Source organism: Chlamydomonas reinhardtii, chromosome 3 (genome assembly GCF_000002595.2).
Source record: "Chlamydomonas reinhardtii strain CC-503 cw92 mt+ chromosome 3, whole genome shotgun sequence".
In the NCBI taxonomy this organism is placed as follows: Eukaryota; Viridiplantae; Chlorophyta; class Chlorophyceae; order Chlamydomonadales; family Chlamydomonadaceae; genus Chlamydomonas; species Chlamydomonas reinhardtii.
The window spans coordinates 3,496,133-3,515,060 of record NC_057006.1 but is presented as its reverse complement, the minus strand read 5'-3'; the positions used below and the strand labels follow the sequence as shown (position 1 = coordinate 3,515,060).

Below are 18,928 nucleotides of genomic sequence, written 5' to 3'. Positions count from 1 at the left end.
TCTACGCATCAGCCCAGCAGGCATCTACAGCAAACTGGGCGGGCGCATGCTGGGCATCGCCCGGCATGTGGGCGGAGCACAGGACGCAAGGCCAGCGGCGGCAGCCGCCACACCCAACCTCAACGGTTCGGGTCGCGGCGGTCCGACGGCCGGGGCTACCGCGCGCGTGAACAACTGCCGCTCACAGGACCCGCCGGCATTCAAGGCACCTGTTGTCACGACCGCCGACGACTGGGATGTGGTAGAAACAGAGGTGTTGTTAGGTAGGGCGGACGGACGGTTCATGCCAATCCCAGCCGTGGTGGACACCGGCGCCAGCAACACTGTGGTGCCACGCATCACCCTTAAACGGCTGAGTAGGCAAGGAGATGTGGTACGATCGGACGTGCCTTTCACCAATGCAGATGGGGTACGCGCCCCCTCATGCGGCCTTGTGCGAGGCCTCCTGATCTCGCTCGGCGATATGGTGTGCTCGGTGGATGCATACGTCACCGAAGCTACCAACTACGGCATCCTGCTGGGCTCCGACTTCCTGGCGCCCATCCGGGCCGATATCAGCTACAGCAGGGGCCTACTCGAGTACACCAACGACCTAGGCCATCGCTCAGCACGACGGATCCAGTTCTCACGACTGAGCGGACCGGCCGCCCACCTAGCCCACAAACGGCCGGCACCTACTGAGCAACCCATGAGGGAGGCTGAGGAACCCGAAGCGCCGACCCGCCAACCACCCTTGGCAGGGGGCAACGGCCGGGTACAGCCACTCTCCCCGTTCGCTGTGCACCAGCAGCAGATAGCCCCACCTGAGCTCTCAAACCTCTCCGCCACCGCCTCCCTGGCGCGGGCGGAGCGGTATGACCAGATGCTGGAGGCACTGCAGCAGGAGCGAACCACCAGGGTCCGGATACCTGCACCACAGTCGGGCAGGCGAGTGCTAATGATGGACCTAGATTCAGTCCCTACAGCACCCGCCGACAATCCCGTGGTCCCACCTGCGGAGCCTATGAACATCGAGGAGGAATGGCAACGACTGCTGGAAGGCCAACCGCCTGGACCCCCCCCGCCTTCAACGACAGTCTCAGTGGAAGAGCAGCGTTGGCACGACCTTATGTCGGCTGCAAGTGACGCCCACGAGCGGCCACGATCACAGCCGCCAACACCACGACGGACACCTTCCGCGGTCACCGGGCACCACAACCCACAGTCCTTTGAGACCCCAGGGCGGCAGGCGAGGGAAGCACGGCTGCCACCAGACTACAGCCCCACTAACAGCCTCCCATCACCCGACTTGCCACCGGAGGCTCTACCCCTTCTGCACGAGCTGGCGGCTGGGCGAGGTTCTATCGACAAGGTGGAGCGCGTGGCGCGCATCCTGAAATGGACTGCCTCACACGAGCTCGAAGTGCTAGAGGCGGCCGCCTTCCTAGCCGGACAACGGGACCTGCAGCTACCAGGCTGTGACGATGAAGAGAATGAGGAATGGTGGCACAACTTGGATGCCTACAGCCTGGAAGGCACTGACATCTCCGATGATGACGAGGGCACGGGCGACTACCTAACCCAGGCCCCGCAAGCGCTAACCCTGCGCCGCTCGCCAAGTGTTGATGACTTGATGGAGGCCGACCCCTCACAAGCTGAAACGCCGAGCCTGATCTCCGCCAGCAACTCGGACATCCCCCGAGATCCTTTTTCCTTCCCCGCCTGGGCTAAAGCTTGGGAAAACCCGGCTACGGCGACGGAGCGCGGTGAGGGACTGATCGAGCCTGACGGCACCACGAACCAACGAGGCGCAGCCAACCCAATAGCTGGTCTGCCCACGTCTACCCGAGCGGGGGCAAGGAGCCCAGACCAGTATGTGTGTAAAGCAACTCTCCATCCTCAACCCCGAAGGGACGGCACCGACTCGGACGACGATGGGCCATCCCTGCGGTACGAGAGCTGGGACAAGAGTGGTAGCGAGGATGAGGAAACAGCGTTCTGCTTCTTTGCAGGCACCATCGGCAGGCCCTCACGATCACCCTCCCTTGCCGTTCCAGACCGTGGCACTGATCCCGTGGCCACAATCACCCAGGCCCGGCCAACGCGTGACCAGGTACTCGGGATGACTCCCGACCAGCACCTGACCGCGGCAAGGGCATACGGCGCCAGACTAAGGGAGGCGAGGGGCCCCATCAGACCAGACGACGAGCGACGGCAAATGCTCCTGGGCTCCATTGACCCCACCTTACCGCCTGACGCCCAAGCCCTACTGGCCAAAACTCTGCTGGACAACTACGACTTATTTGCCGTCTCTAACCAAGACCTGTCGGTCACAGACTGGCTAGAGGCGACAATCGACACGGGGGACGCCGCACCCGTGTGCACCAACCCCTACCGGCTTAGCAAGGGCGAGCGTGATGCCCTGGAGGCCGAGGTGCAGAAGATGCTGGCAACAGGCGTCATACAGCACAGCTCTTCGGAATGGTGCTCCCCTATGGTGATGGTAAAGAAGCGGCCGGCAGGCAGCGACAAGGCGGGCGGGGGCGCCACGGACGCACCACCCGCACCCCCCCAGTGGCGGGCGTGTATTGACTTGCGCGCTGTCAACGAGTTGACCAAACCGCTTCGCTACCCGATGCCCCACGTCCAAACACTAATCGACACCATCGGCCCACCGATGGGTGAGAAGAGGATTTACTCCACTATGGACCTCATTGCCGGTTTCTGGCAGGTCCCAGTACGCAGTGAGGATCGTTGCAAGCTAGCGTTTCAGGCCCCGTCTGGACTCTACGAGTTCAACGTCCTTCCCATGGGGGCCCGGCAGTCACCGGCACTGTTCCAGCGCCTCCTGAGCATGGTGCTACGTCCACTGCTCTGGTACGGGCCCGGGGAGACTACGGGCCGGAAGTGCTGCGCCCTGTTCATCGATGATATCTGCGTCGCCAGCCCGGACGCCCTGGCGCACGCACAACACCTACAAGACACCTTTGACTGTTTACGTCTGGCCAACCTGAAGATGGCAGTGAAGAAATGCCACTTCGCGACGAGCAAGGTGGACTTCCTGGGTCACACCATCGACCAATTCGGGACATACACCCTGGCCGCCCGCAATGCGGACGCCATTCGCAACTACCCAAAGTTAAAAACTGTGCGACAAATCAAGGCGTTCCTCGGCCTGGCCAACTACTATCGCTCGATGGTGCCCAACTTTGCGGTCATAAGCCGACCATTATACGACTGCTTAGGCAAAGCCGGTTACCGCTGGGAGCTGGAGCAACAGGAGGCGTTCGACCGACTGAAGTTGGCACTAACCACGGAGCCCGTGCTGCGTGCCGCGGATGTCACCCGCCCCTTCCGCCTCGCCACTGACTTCAGCTGCAACGCGGTGGGCGCCTGCCTTTCGCAAGTGGACGATGAAGGACGTGAGTACGCGGTCTCCTATGCGAGCAAGCGGTTGGTTGGGGCGGAGACGCGGTGGTCCAGCACGGACGGCGAGGCCTACGCGGCCGTATGGGCGGTGAAGAAGTACCATGAGTACTTGGCGTGTGGACGGTTTGAGCTGATCACCGACAACTCAGCCCTCACCTACATCACGAAGGCAAAGGACCTGACGGGCAAGCTGGCACGCTACGCGCTGCGCCTGCAGGGTTACGATATGATCATCGTACACCGGCCCGGCACCCGGCACGGCAACGTGGACGGACTTAGTCGGCTGGGACACTTGGAGGAGGACGAGGAAGCTACGGGGCCAACGGATCATCCGCCGCAGCAGCAAGACACCGCCGTCGACTCCCCCGCTGATGGGAAGCTGCACTTGGTTGGGTTGGCGATGGCACCTCAGCGCGCCCGGCGCCTTGGTGGCAGCCTATCTACCTTCCTGCATGGCCGCACGCTATCTCAGGAGTTCGACCGGGTGTGGTCGGCCCAGACACCCCGGGGCGGGGCGAGGGCCTTCCTGGCACTGCGAGCACCGCCTCTGGCCGCAGAAGGTAGCCCGGTGGTGACCGCCGCCCCAGCGGCAGAAACCGCGGCCCTGGCCGGCGATGGGGGGAGCGCGGCAGCCGCAAAGGCCCCGCACAGCGACGCAACCACAAAAGCTGCAGCCCACGACAATGCAGCAGGGCTACGTATCCGGCCGGCCACAGCCGCGGGATTCCAGCAGGCCCTAGCAGCGCGGGCACAGCAGGCGTCCCCACTGCTGAGCCCAGGAAAGCGGGGCCGTGTTGGAGCCGCGTCCACAGCAGCCACGGCGTCAGCGTCCCTTCGGACGCCCTCGGGGGCTCCGCAGCGCCGGCGTCGGTTGCCCTGTGCCCCACAGCACTTACAGGATTACACCGAGAAAGGGGGCAGTGACAGCGAGGGCACTAGCCCCAAGTGTGGGCGATGCCAGCAAGGGAAGCCGGAGTGGAACATGCTGCTTTGTGACTTCCCTGGCTGTGAGCAGGCATTTCACACCACCTGCTTACAGCCACCCCTGAGGCGCGTCCCCGAGGGCGACTGGTTCTGCCCCCAGCACCAGCAGCAGCGGGCTCCGAACCAAGGCGGGGGCGCGGGAGGCGGCCAGGGGAAAGGAGGGCTGACGCCTAACCATCCCCCGGCTGCCGAAGGTGGGGGAAGCGGCGCCATGCTCAGCGGCGCCGCCAACGTAGGCGGCGGTCCCGCAACCACAGCAGCCGACCCCCTGTCACCACGGCGAAAACTCAAGATTGTGCGACGGCACCTCCCTGCTGCCGCAGTTACAACCGGCAGGGCGGCGGCGAGGGACATCCATGAGGGAGAGCTTCCCCCAACAGCGGCTGCCGGGACAGCGGCAGCAGACCTTCAGGCCGGACCCGGCAGCTGGACGGCCACTGCTGACCCACCTGAGATGGAGCTCCCTGCTTCCACCCAAGCGCACGATCTCAGCTGTCGAACCTTTGTTGGCGCCCAGGAGGGGGCGGCGGGGGAGACCAAACCCTCCGCCACCACAGCACGGGCACCACCCCCCGAGCTAGTGGCGGCGGCAGTTGCGCGGGACTCCTCAGATGAGGATCCTGAATGGGAACCAGGCAGCGGAAGCGTATCAGAGGCAGAGGTTTCTGAAGACATAATAGCCGTCGATGGCGTGCCGCGCTACAGCACCCGTGAGAGCGCCATCTGGGCAGACACGGGGTTGCTGCACTACCTGCAACACCGCAGCTTCATGGAGCGGCCAGACCTGACCTGGAACGAGTTCTACAAGGAGTGCGCCCGCATTATCAGCAAGGCAAGGCGCTACCGCTGGGCGAACGGACAACTATTCAGGAGCGGCACTCGCAACCGGCCAGAGGTGCGGGTGCTGCGGCTGTCCGAACGCCAGCAAGCGCTGGCGGAGGTGCATGGGCTTGCTCACCCGGGGGCGCGCGGCACGTTCGACCTGTGCCGCTCCCGCTTCTGGTGGGAGGGCATGGGGCATGATTGCAAGGTGTACGTGGAGCACTGCTCGCAATGCCACCCGGCACAGCATGTGTTGCTGCGTAACCTGCCGCTGCGGCCCCTACCCATCATGCAAGTGCATCACCGCGTAAACGTGGACCTGAGTGGGCCCCACGTTATCACGCCGCGGGGCAACCAGTACATTATAGTGGCAATTGATGCATTCAGCAAGTACCCGCTAGTGGGCGCGTTACCAAATAAGGAGAGCGCCACGACCGCGCGGTGGTTCTGGGAGCACGTGGTGTGTCATTGGGGCTCGGTTGCTGTCGTAATGACTGATCAGGGGACCGAGTGGCAGGGTCAGTTCGCCGAGCTGCTGGGGCGCGAGCGAATCCGCCACGTTCGCACAGGCGCCCGTTGCCCACAGCAGAATGGGCAGGTGGAGCGCTTCATGGGCGTAATGCGCTCGGCTCTGGTGCGGCTATGCCAAACCGGAGAAGAGACGGAGTGGGATACGCACCTTCCCCAGGTCGCCTTGTCTTACAGGGCGGCGCGGCAGCGCTCCACTGGCTGCTCGCCGGCACTGCTGCTGTATGGAAGGGAGTTGACCCTGGGACAGCAGAAGCCGCCGCTGGACCAGCAGGCGGCGGAACCCGGCGAGGATGTGGATTCAGCGGATGAGGGCGAGCAGGAGGTGGCCGAGGCCCGGCGGCAGGCGGCCAACGCTAGGCGGTCCATTTTGGACGGCGCCGCTGCCGCTGCACGCGCCAACATGGAATCAGCACAAGAGCGTATGAAGCGCGATTACGCCAATCGCACTTTCAAGAACGCTCCACCCAAACCACACACTGCGGCGGCGGCAGCCCCGCCCACGGATGCCATCGCGGTGGCAGGGGACACAGACAGTGACCGCACTGTGACCCCGACCAGGAGCCCGCGGCGTCCCACCACCACGGAAGCCCACACCGGGGATGTCGCCTTAGGAGGGGGCGCGGTGGAGCATGCACGCGGAGCCCGAGGCAGCAACCCAGGCGGGCGAGGCCAGGACCGCAGCTCCGGACGGGGGCGTGGTAGGCGGGGCCAGGGCGGCTCTGCTCCCCCAGCCTCGGCCAGCCCCGAACGGAGCCACGAGTCAATACCGGATGACGATCCAGCGTTAAGCCACTTGCCGAGTCTGGCAAAAGACGCGCTGGTGTACCGAGTGACGAAGGGCAGGACTAAGTTGCAGCGTGACACGGAGGGCCCGTATAAGTGGAAGATGTGGAATCGAACGGGCACTCTGGCGTTAGTCGAGGACCAGCAGGGCCGACAGTTCTCAGTGCCCACGGCGCAGCTCTTGGTGCACCGTGGGGCGGCTAGGTAACCAGGGGTGGAGGCGGGTCTGCTGCGCGGCAGCGACGGGGTGGGCGGTAAACCGCCGTCGGGGAAACCGCCTAACCACCGCGAAGCACGAGCAGCGTGAGATGTTGGTGTGGAGAGTAGTGACTGAATACAGTGTATAGGTGGCCAGGTATTAAATTGTTTACAGCGCAGGCGCGTAACCTTTGCTGGAGTAAAAGAAGGCGGGCCCATTAATAAAGGGCTAGGCTATTCAAAAGCAACCTCACTTGGGGCGATTGCGTCAACGAGACGCTGGTTTATATTGGGCTCAGTTGGAAAGAGGGCCGGGAGGAGGAACCGTGTTCGCGCTTTATGACGTGTGTGCGCTTTACGCCCTGCGCCCCGGCTACCAGCGCGGGAGGCTACTGGTGAAAAGAACAACACCAAACAGGCTTGACAGTAAGATTGGGCCTACGGCCACCCTAGAGATGGAGGGGCAAGAGGACTGGCAGTTGGCGCGAACAGCATGCGAGGCAAGATAGCCAGCTAAGCCAGCAAGGGCGCTGTAGCCCAGAGCGCAAAGCCACCATTGCTAGTTTGAGTACTTACGTTGATAACGCTTGAGCAGTAACTAAATCTTAGAGCATAGCTGAAAGTAGTTGAGTTGCAAGGTCTAGAGGGAGTTTGAGGACAGAAGTAGGCGCATAGGCTGTCATGCCGGCGCTTTTAGGCAGGATGGTTGGGGCAGCAGCGGCCGGCGCGGAGGGCGACTCTCCGCCCCTGCAGCACAACGTCTGGCGAGCCAGCCAGTTGACGCCCGATCCACCAGCTCCGTTGCGCCCCGGCGCAACGCCAGTAAACTCAACGACCACCGAATATGGCGGGTCGGCGAGCAGCGGGGTGAGATCAGGAGGGGGAGGGAAACGTGTCAGACGATGCGAAGTGGGGTTCGATTGTAGAGCCCGTGAGTTGTCGAGTTAGGGTTTAAACGAGAACATTAATTGTCTTGTATTATCGGTGACGGCCGTTGCAGTGACGCGGTCCTAACGCATTCGAATGGTTGCCGCCTATGTGCGTAGTGGACGGACGACCTGCCAGGCCATGACCAGGGCATGCCAAACAACGGCCGCCTCGAGTTCACGGCCGATGACGAGGTGCGGCCGGGAGGCGCGCTATGCAATGAGCCTTCCAAGTATGATTCAAGTGACTAGAACGTTGGCGTTTGTGAGAGGCATTTGGTTTGACGAATATCTAAACGCATGGGGTGACGGACTTGACGACCACGCAGGCGCGTGCAACACAGCGGAATGAGCTGGGTCTCACCAGAGACGAGCAAAACATGGCTGAGATGCTGGCGCGACCGCTCGGCCCAGAGCAGCGAACAGCTTTCTGGGCACGTCTGGCCGAGCAGACCGCAGCGCTGGCAGGAACCCCGGCGGAAGCCGGGGCGGCGTCAGGGGCGTGCTACCGAGCCGCCGACGCCAAGGCCGGCGCAGCGGCCGACGCCGAGTCGGACGACCTGGAGGGGGGTGTTGGGGCCTTCTTCGGCGGCTTCGGAGCTGTGGCCGGCACAGCAGCGGCAGTGGCTGCAGCCGGAAGGCACGCCAACGCTAGCAGCTTAATGGCCGGCCCAACCAGCAGCACCACCAGCGAGTCGGCGCTCCTCACTCCGGAACAGGAAGAGGCACGCCGGCGGGCCGGAGCAAGCCGCACCCCGGGTCGGGAACGGAGCGAGCGGATGTGGGCAGCCGCGTCAACAATGCCCAGCAGCCGGCTGCGCGGCAGCCAGCTGGGCTTCGAGGTCGTTCCTCGGGAGAGCGACGGCCTGCTCGTCCCCTATTGGATGCCGCCAATCACCACCAGCCGCGGCACCCCAACGCCGGCGCCACCACCGCAGCCACCACAGCAGCAGCCGCGGGAGCCGAGCGATTCGGGCGGCTCCGTGGTCACATTCGGCCTGCTGGACTCCCCCAGCCTGGGATCGCCGCCCAGCACCGCCAACCAGGAGCTCCAACTGGCAGCACGCATGATGGTTACCTCACCGTCGGACAGCTTCGTGCGGGATACGTGCGCGCTGGTCGCAGCCCTGCAGCGGCGCGAGGAGGCTCGCCTGCCGGCAGGGGCAGAGGGCGCAGCAGGACACATCACGACCGTAGCAGCTGATCACTGCGGAACGCGGGTGGAGGCCCAAGCGGAGACCCCGGCGGTACCGGGGCCGGCAGAGCCGGTGGAGGACCGGCGACGACCGCTCTCCATGTCTTCAGGCTCGGAGATGGGTCCTCAGCCGCAGCGGCAAAAGGCAGCGCCCCCACCGGCCGCCCTAGTGCCCCAGCCGCTGACTCTACTGCGGAGCATTCAGAGTAGCTATCTGTCGCCGCCAGGGATCCCACTGGTGCCGCCGCTCATGATGGCCAAGGCGGTCGCCCGCTCGCAGCAGCAGCAGCAGCAGCAGCAGCAGCAGCAGCAGCCGCAGCCGATGCAGCAGCGACAGCAGCGACAAGTACCCGGAGAGCAGGAGCCACGGCCGCCCAGCTCGCCGACTCGGCCGCAGTCACAGCGGGCACCCGCAGGTGCGGCCCCGTCAGTACCGCAGCCGCGACAGGAGGCACGGGCGCATTCCTACCGGCGTGCCGGGTACTCGCGCTGGCGCTCTCGGTCCAACCCGGGGGCAGCACCGCCGCCGGTGCAGGCGCAGGCACCACCGCCGGTGCAGGCGCAGGCACCACCGCCGGTGCAGGCGCAGGCACCACCGCCGGTGCAGGCGCAGGCAACACCGCCGGTGCAGGCGCAGGGGCCGCCGCCGGTGCAGGCGCAGGGGCCGCCGCCGCCTCGGGCACTGCCTCAGGACCCGCGGCGACGACAGGGCGGCTGGCTGCCGCTGAGCGCTGTGCCCCTGCCGTCACAAGTGAAGACCGAACCGGTGGACCATGGTGGTACCAGCAGCGTCAACCGCCGGCTGTTCCGGCCGGTGCAAGCGACGGCTGGTACCAGCGCCCAGCCGGGCGCTGCGGAGCAGACAGCGGCGGTGGCTCGCGCCCCGCGTAACCTGGGTACAGGCCCCAGCCGCGAGCCACCGCGCCCATATTGGCTGGAGCAGGGTGACGGCGTGCCCCTTTGGCTGCAAAATGTGGCGATGGGGCTGGCAGCTCGGGCCCTGCACCTGGCATTCCGGGAGTCGGAGGACGCCGGGTGGGTGCACGCGATGCTCCAGGGGAGCGAAATGCCGCCCGCCACCGTCACGCTGCGCCACAGCCGAGGCCGCCTGGACGTCGTCAACCGCGAAAAAGCGACGCGCCTGGTCGAGACGCTGCTGGAGGCCGCACTGGTGACCGCCACCCAGCACGAGCCGGGATGGGCCTCCAAGATCGCGGCCACCTTCGACCGCGGTGCGTACTAGAAGGCAATACAGCAGCCAGGGAGAGACAGGCTAGCTGAGTTAAACAGCGTCGGGACCCACCCGGCAGACTGCGGACTAAGCAAGGGAACCCAAGCGGACTGCACGTAAGGGACGGTTTAGATGGGATAGCACTGTAGGGATTAATTACGACGGAATCAGGATGAACGGAGATATGGCAAGGCCAGGGTAAAGGGGACACTACAACTGTTAATAATGAGGGGAGTAGCTAGGAGCGTCTGGGGGCAGGGAGCCCTTGACCGCAGCACACGGACGCGTGCAGGGGTACGTACTAGGGGTAGCATTGGGCGCCACATGTCTGAGTGGCAGGAGCAGCCTAAGAGAACATCTGTGCGGGATTTATTGAAGGTTTGAATAGCCATACTTGAGCAGTGGAGAGTTACGTGGGATCAACTAAGGGCACCACTTCATGGGGCCCGCTTGAGGATGAGGGAAGGGGTCTGTGTCGGATAAGGGAGTCATGTGCTGGATCACGGTATGTTTAAAGGTGCGGGTCTCCCCGGCTGGCGCCACTCGGTGCCGAAGGGGCCGCACTGGGGCGCGCGGCGTAGGTGGGGGCGAACCGACAGCTGTAGGTGCAAAGCACGCGGCACCTCCTGTCAGCGCCAGTACATGTTTTGTACCAGTCCTCGCCAGCCACGTAGCCCGCTAAAAATTGTTACGGGCTAGCATACAAGTGCGTGCTGGGGGTTCCAACGCGGGGTAACACGGGGAGATCAGGATGGGTGAAGGGGTGAGGCCGCGGCAGGGACGGGCACACGCAACGTCGGTCCAACCTGGAACGCGAGGCGTGAGCCCGTGTGTACTATATTGGCAACCAAGTTAAATGGGCGGGGTAAATACAGATGGAGTGCACCAAGCAGACGGCGTGAGAGACAAGGCGAATTCTGGATTCCGCAAAGCAAACCGTGAGGAAAAGGGCTGGCAGTACACAGGCCGTTTGAAGATTGATTGATTGTGTTGAGCTATCTGGATGTACAACAAGAAGCGAGCGAGTAGGGGAGCAGTGCGGTAAGCTGTCGGCACAAGACGAAAGGCAAGCAGGTGGCGAACTCCAGGGCCCGAAGCATTACATTTGGTAGTATGTATGCAATACGTAATCAAGGTGACAAAAAGAAGGCAGTTTGAGCAAGGAGTCGCTGAAGGGTTGCGGACCGAGCAAGTGGTCGAAAGCCGCACTCGGCGACGAAGGGTCGGCTGCATAAAACGGTGAATGCGGTGATCAGTTAAGGCTCCCAGTTGCTGAGCAGCAATGGCTGGCTCAGCAACCGGGTCCAGGCCGGAGCAGCGACAGCTGAGCGCGGCCTGGGCATGCGGCGGGCAAGACGAAGGCTGGCGAGAGGCCAGGTGTGTCGGTGTGCAGGTGTTTGTGTGTTTGACATAAGGGCGCGCCTGAATGCGCTGGTCGATGGTGTCGGAGGGCCTCGCAGGCCTGAGGAAACAGACTGACTGTAGGAGCCCTCAAGGCGCTAGGCCTGAGGCGGTGAGAGTAGCAGGATAGGTGATGATGTGATGTGCGTGTTAGGAGGTTTGGCGGAGGCGGGCGCTGCGCAGATGGCCTGCGCGGCTTGGCGGCCACTCAGGCCAGCCAAGCCAAGCAGGACAGGGGGCAGGCCGGGCAAGCCAGCCAGGCCACAGGCCACAGTCCTCGGCCTGAACGGCAAGTCCCAAGCGCCGTACGACCCATTGAGGGGAGTATATATAGGCGCTGCCGGCGCAGTGTTCGTCACCCAGCAGTAGAGTTGTATTCAAGACTTACCTAACCAAAACAGAATAACTCTTCTTACAGAATCGGGCCTGGCAAGCCCACCGCTGTGGTCATAGTTAGTGTATTGCCAAGACAGTTGTGACGCTTTGAATAGGTTACGTGTGCACGAGGGAACCAAGCCCTCTGGACCAACTTTGTAGCCGGCCATCTGCGGCCAGGCTGACCGTGTAACGTGTGCGTGTGTGTGAATCAACCTGGTCTACAGTTCCCCTGCCTCGACAACGCCTAGCCATCCAGCCGGCAACGTCCAGTGCAGCTCTCTGATCTAGACCTTTGGAAGCGCCAGCTATTATACCCCCCACACTCTCCGCCTCCCCCATCGTGAGGTAACGTGTAGGGTTCTGTAAACAACCTGTCGTCAGCTGTGCACCTGCCATCTTAAGGGCTCCAGCTGTTATACGTAGAGGGATTATATTGTGGGACGCTCTCTGCCCCCCGCCTGTCTGCCTGTTTGTGGTTTGTGTTCGTACCCCGGCCGTAGGTGGCCGCAGGGTTTCTCTTCAGTTTCTGTTGCACCGCAGGTGCCCACGTTTGGAGTCGCATAGCCCCGTGTCAACTGCTACATCGCGTGGTCGTGGGTCAGTGGATTCTGACACCCACCTCTCAAGGCCTCACCGTTTGGTCATCCCGTTCCCCTCAGTCTTAGGCATAAAGGAGGAGGTATCGTGCTTCTGTGAGGCCCACCCACACACTAGGGCAGCAAGTCCCCGAAGCCCCAGGCCTAGCGAGTAAAAGGAGCCTCGCAGCCTCCGGGTTGACTCCCGCGCGTAAGACGGGCAAGGAGCCCCGCAGCCAGTAGGGTCGGTGTGTCGTAGGTAACAAGGGGGTTGAGTTTCCCCCCTGGGATAAGCAGGGACTGACTGGGATAACGTCGGGATATCAGGTTAAGGGTGTAGGTAGCCCCAGGGATCGGGCGTCTTGCAGTGGTGCCATCCGGTGCCGTAATCAGGACAGCAGTTGTGAACGCGCAACCAGGTCAGCAGCTATTGTCAGCACACGCAGGGCCGCGCTCTGCCATTGTGTTTCGTGTCGCAGGCACTAGCCTGCGTCGGTGTCCCCTCCCTCGCAGGCATTTCCCCTCTCTCTTTCGTGTGCAGGTTCAATCTTCCCCTGCCACCTAAACAGGTTTCCGTTACAGGTCCGCCCCCGTCAGTGACGGCTGCGCCGTCACTGCAACTGGCCTTTCCGGCGTCAAGCAATCTGTCCCAAGTCGCCCGCGCACGCCTAAATTAGCAGCAGGCTCCTAGCCACTGCCGTGACCAGTCCCCTGTGCCCCTACCGGCGGGAGGGTCTCGTCAAGCAAAAACAAGTCAAGACAGCGGATAACCCTAGCCAGCGGAGACGCAGCCAGGCCTAAACTAAGTTCCGGTAGCATTCTGTGGGTCGCCTTCCCCTGGCCTTCCTCTCTTTCCCTCTCTCTCCTCCTACCCCTCAAGACCCACCTGCTCTGGCCCCGTGCCCCAATCCCGGCCAAGCCGACTCCCCCGAAAGGATATTCTTCCTTCCCCACCTCTAGCTCCCACATCGTGGAGTGCGCAGGACAGGCCAGCGTTGAGTGAGACAGCGTCTGCCCTCTGGTGCCCGGTCCTTGCAAGCCGAGCCCGCCTGTGCGGCGCCGGTGCGTGTCAGCACCCGGCGCCCCTTACTTTCTGTATCCTTACTTCTAACCGCCTAGACCAAGAAAACAACTAAACAAGACCGTATCCCAGCGGCGACAACAACTTCTGCGGAGCGCACGTGTGTGGCAACACCGTCTGGCAACACCGACCGCGTCTGACCAAGGCCCGCTCTCGTCGGCCCCCACACCCGCCTCCGTCTCCCTTCTCCCCCCTTCTCAGTTAAAACAGCACCGGGCGTCATCATACGACCGGTGTTGGGTGGCTAGCCATCTGGAAGAGACCTGCCTACGACAAGCATCTTGCCTGCAAAAGCTGTCTGGCTGAGCGAAAAAATTAGCCTGGCGGCTGTAGGGGGGCTGTGCGTCGTTTTAACCGACATCGCTCGCTCTGCGCGCTGAATGAAGCTGGCCTCCACACCTTGCTTATTACTCCTCGCTCTAAAGCTGCTGGCCTCCACGCACACCTTGCTTATTTCTCCTCGCTCTGAAGCTGGCCTCGACTACCTCGACACCTTGCTTATTACTCCTCGTAGCTCTGAAGCTGCTGGCCTCCACACCTTGCCCCCTCCACATCGCACTGCCACGCATGCACATGCAGGGTGTCTGCCCAAGGCAGGTTACACCATGCTAGTAGACGCGCAGGGGGATGAAAGCAAATATGATCCGGATCTTTCGCAAGCCTACCAGACAGCACCCGCAAGTGCGGAGGCATCTTGCAACGCCGACCCGCATTGCACACTGTGGGACGACTCTGGTCGCTACTTGGTGGGCAAAGTGGACATGTACAGCCGCGCACCCGGCAGGTGCACGTACGTCAAGAACGGCGACTGGGGCAACGGCGTGTGCAGCTGCCTGCCCACCTACGTGGTCGGCGGCGGCTTGACGAGCGCCGGCGTGACTAGCATGACGTATACGGGCTGCACGGAGCTGCTGTGGCCTCGAAAGCCATGGTGTTTGACGCACAGCAGCTGCAGTGCTTCCAACTGGAACTTCACCGGTGCTGACGGCAGGACGACGCCTGCAATCTTCTGCACTTCGGGCCCGGGTATTTCCAACCCACTCATCCCGCCTACCCCACCTACACCGCCCAGGCCGCGCCTGCCAAGTGAGTTCGTACATACGTCGTATCATGTCTGGATCTCTAGAACGCAGGACCAGTCCGCCATGGCTCCTCTAGCCCCTTTCTTGCTGTCTATTTGGATTGCATGGTCGTCTTACTTATTACCTGCCGCCATACATGCTATGTCTTGCGCGCCTGACTAATGCGTCGCTTGTATGCCTGGACACGCACTGCTGCATGCACGCAGGCTGCCCCTCCAAGCCCGGGTACACCGTGCTCATGAACACCGACTGGAGCTACAGTGTCCGTTCCCAAATTGTTCAGAGAACACGAGCAGCGGATGCCGCGGTCAACTGCAACTACGGCGCCAGCTGCTGGGCCTTCACGGTGCGGTCCAACGGAAGTGCATACGTCATGGAGCAGGGCAGTATCCTGGGTTTCCAAAAGAGTCCTGGTGTGTGCACGTACGTCAAGAAGGCCAACTGGGGCAACGGCGCCTGCAACTGCGAGGCCACCTACGTGGTAGGCAACACAACGTACGCTGGCTGCACGTTCGACAGCTCCCAAAGGACCCTTCCGGACAAGCCCTGGTGTGATGTCTCGCCCAGCAGCTGCGACGGTGGCTTTGATTTCATGCGGAACGTCAACGGCATGGAGGTGCCTGGAGTCTACTGCACGTCGGGCCCGTTTGTTGCCGATCTATCTGACCCGCCTAGCCCGCCCCCGATGACGCCGCCTAGCCCAACACCGCCCGCACCACCATCTACTGGACGTGAGTGCACGCATACATGGAGGGGTCACTGGGGTGCATGCTATCTACGCCAGCAGAGCTGTGCACACCGCACATCAAGTAGTTGCCTGCTGTTGTAGGTAGGTAGGTGGAGGGCCGCCTAGCTAGATAGGCTCAAGCTAGATAGGCTCAAGCGTTGTCGTGCTCGTTTGCGGGTGCGTTCCGCCTCTGCTGCTTATACTACTGCTGCCCGCCGCCACCCATCGGCCCCCAACTTTACCGTTCCAAGTCGGCCTTGCGACGACTGCTGCTGCTGCTGTTCATGAGGAGGTGGAGGTGGCTGCTGTGCCCAGCAGTCCACGGCCGCCGCCCAGTCAGCCAGCAGCAGTTCAACTCACCAGCAGAGATGCCGCGTTGTCAGTTTCGGCCTTGCCCAGCAGCTCACAGCAGCCAACGGATCCGCACCAGGGCGTGCCTCTGCCATCTGTGACTGACAATGCAGGCAACGGTGCCGACCAGCAGCAGCAACAGCAGCAGCAGGGCGCGCCAACTGGGTTAGCGTTGAATGATGGAGTTGACACCGCCACCACTGGCGCCCGAAACAGCGGCAGCAGCAGTGCCGACGAAAGGGGCACATCACACAGTAGCAGCAGCCGCATCGAGAGCGGCCACTTGGCCGCGTCTACGGTGGTAGGGGCGGCAGTGGGGGGTTTGGTTGGTACGGCAGTGCTGGCACTGCTGGCGGTAGTGGGGCTGGTCCGATGGCGCTCACGTGTGTTGCAAGAGAACGTGCGCGTCGTGCCTGTGGGACGCCTGCAGGCGTGAGTAATACAGGCAGACCCCAGCAGCGCCAACGACAACTCCCATACATAATAATTGAATGATGAATGAACATGCATGGATATGCTGATGAAGAGATGGTAGCGATGGTTCACGCTGGCAAGCTCTATCTATCTCGCTCGGGTTGATTGACCAGGTTACCAGGCGGGAGGTTGCTCCAGTAATGGTTACACGAGGGACCTGCTGCTGACGCAAAGGGTCATGCACTGTGGCTATCACCAGTGCTCGTATCTTAAGAGGGGCAGCAGGCGCGGCGCCAGTGACAGATTTTCGAAAAAAGGCATCTTTAAATATTGAGAAACCTGCTGCCGCCGCATCTAGATGTTCCATTTCCAAAATAATTTTCTGGGCGGGGCTCCATCCGCCCGCCCCGACCTATGAATGCGGATGTTACAGAGGGGACAGTCCCATGCACGGTTCGTGTCAGGCCCGGGGTGTGTCAGGCCGTGTCAGCAATCTCTCAATCTCCCATTCATGCCGCCGTGCATCCATTCCTGCAGGACACGGCCGTAGATAGAGTATCCTGGGGAACCTTGCCTTGGGCCCGGACACGTGACAGAAACCCCCGCCCCAAACTGTCTTCTGCGATTCTCAGAAAGACCCCTCAAAATCTGTAGCATTGTCACAGATTTTTTGCCACAAGATTTAAACTTTCTTCCGCCGGAGGCTTTTTGGGGCATATCGAAGGAAGATACGAGCACTGCCTATCACAGCAAGTTGGGTTTATGTATATATTGCACGCACGTCAATTGCAGGGCTTGCATCTTCCAGGGGTAGATAGGCTAGGGGTTGGCCGCCGCCGCTGGCGAGAAGTAAGGACACTAACGGCAGTAGAAACTTGTTGTAGGAATTTGCCCCAAATCTGCGGAGAAACGTTCTTGGGATTGTTTTGGGATTTGGGGCCGCCGGCGCTTCTACGGGGTGTGGACGTTTTGGCGCAGATTCGGCGGTATCGTACTGCGCACGCGTACTGCGCTTAGAAGACTAACTCCCAGAAGTTTTATCACGGCTGGAAATATTATTTTGGGTTTTTACTTACCAAGCGCGGCTCAACCGCACCAGGATTATTTTTCTTTTTTATGGACACGCTCCCATGCAGGGTTTTGCCAGTTAATGGGTCCACACACGAACGCAAATTCAACTCGCACAAACATAGTCCCCACACAGCCCTTCAGCATACAGCCCAATGCGGCCCGAATCCCTGCCTCAACCATCTTAACCCGCAACCCCCCCGCCCCCCCCTTGAAGTTGCCTCTGCCATGCCGGTGAAGTGCGCGCGCCCACGGTGGGGTTCAACACGCACACGCTCACAGCTGTCCGCGCTCCGCAGCCGTCCGCCGCAACCATGCATGGAACGACTGGAATCCTGTCTGTCCCCGCCCTCAGGCTGAGAAGTTTTACAAGGCCAGCAGGGCCGAATATTTTTTGCTTTTTATCACCTGAGCCGCCTTCATAATTTTCGAGTTATTTTTAGCCTCCCATAATGATCTAATATAGAATAATTACGCGCAGTACGGTATCTTCAGACGTTATAGAGCATTTGCCCCCTCGGGACAAGATAGTGGTTTCCCCTCGCAAGGGACGGAAAAGTGGGCTGAGCCCACGCGCGCCAAGTCTCCAGCCTGCGGCAGCAAGCGTGTACCTCATCTCCCGGACATAGCCGGGGTCGGTTTGTACAGGCACGGCCCGCCATGCGTCCAGCCACGCACGTCCCGACGTTACATTATTTGCCCCCTCGGGAAAATGTTCTGGGCGTATCGGCCGCGGGAGGGGTCATTTGCACGCTCTGTAGACGCCGCGGGCGGGCCTGAGGGCAATTAGAAGATACGGGCACTTAACTACGTGGTTACGGTAGGGCCCAACCACGTTCTTGCATCCATAGGACAAAAATGCCTTTTTTAGCGTTTGGGGGACTCCGATTCACGGCCCGACAGGTCATCCACTGCCGTACAACCCTTACTTCCCGTGCGGGGCGGGGGTCTTACTTTGGGGATGGGAACTGGGGCCGGGTCCCGCCCTGCCGCCAAACTGGTCTCCCCTGGGTCCCCCACGCTCCCAGCCCCTCAGTATATGTAGTATTGACTTGCTGGCCGAGTGGCAGGGCGGTCTGCGCTCGCCTGAGGTCGAAATGGACGGGTTTTGGCCAGCCAGCCAGCGAGCCCGCCGCCCGATGGGTACGTACGTGCGGGCAGGGTTGCGTAGTTCTACGTAGTTCTACGTACTGTACTGTGTACTGTGCTATGTACTGTACATACGCTGCCCTCGTCGGCTAGTAGGTTGGGAAAATACGTTGTGCTGCGGAAACCAGCGGGGTGGGCCGTGGCATGTATGTAGCGCCGTATGCAGCAGCCCCAGACATGCCCAATCTTTCTCGCCCGAGAGCCTGCGCATTGGGGCAGTGCTCGTATCTTCCATCTACACTGTAGAAACCTGCCCAAAATCCGCCGAAGGCGGAGAAAAATTTTTGGGTTTGGGTGCCACGCATCTACGCAGTGTAGACGGTTTTGGCCGGTTTGGGCGCAAAAATAAATGGGGGAAGTGTTGTAAATACTGCTGTTAGAGCTAGCTGACAGTGTTGTCTAGTAGGGTCGTTGGGTCATTGAGACTAGGGTCACCAGGTTGAGTCGCTTAGGTACAGTGGTGCACAGTCGCATCGTGTCCATGTAGCCTCTCGCTTGTACTCTCCTAACGTGTGACTTAGTCCAGGCCGGGCTTGCTCTCGGCCCTATACGCTCCTTAGACCATTGCACCGTCATGCATGGGGGAGGGGGCAGGCCGCAATCCCGCTAAGTCCGCTGCCCTAA

At 61.8% G+C, this 18,928-nt stretch overlaps 2 protein-coding genes across 2 annotated transcripts; one reads left to right on the top strand and one right to left on the bottom strand.

The window, feature by feature from the left end:
* Positions 1-12,996: 12,996 nt before the first annotated feature.
* Positions 12,997-14,712, bottom strand: CHLRE_03g167690v5 (uncharacterized protein). Its single transcript, XM_043060820.1, has one exon. It carries the CDS (start codon positions 14,556-14,558, stop codon positions 14,355-14,357), a length of 204 nt encoding a protein of 67 aa, XP_042925949.1. The 5' UTR covers positions 14,559-14,712; the 3' UTR covers positions 12,997-14,354.
* A 160-nt stretch (positions 14,713-14,872) lies between these two features.
* Positions 14,873-16,408, top strand: CHLRE_03g167668v5 (uncharacterized protein). The gene is made up of 3 exons (XM_043060819.1): positions 14,873-15,326; positions 15,787-15,974; positions 16,104-16,408. Exons 1-3 carry the CDS (start codon positions 14,969-14,971, stop codon positions 16,107-16,109), a joined length of 552 nt encoding a protein of 183 aa, XP_042925948.1. The 5' UTR covers positions 14,873-14,968; the 3' UTR covers positions 16,110-16,408.
* Positions 16,409-18,928: the final 2,520 nt, after the last annotated feature.

What these genes read in the sequence shown, in the direction of transcription:
- CHLRE_03g167690v5 (XM_043060820.1), bottom strand. Translation starts at nt 14,558, where the DNA reads ATGAGTGGGTTGGAAATACCCGGGCCCGAAGTGCAGAAGATTGCAGGC.
- CHLRE_03g167668v5 (XM_043060819.1), top strand. Translation starts at nt 14,969, where the DNA reads ATGGAGCAGGGCAGTATCCTGGGTTTCCAAAAGAGTCCTGGTGTGTGC. An exon ending in CGCACCACCATCTACTGGAC is followed by an intron (nt 15,327 to 15,786) that starts GTGAGTGCACGC and finishes CTGACAATGCAG; the next exon opens with GCAACGGTGCCGACCAGCAG.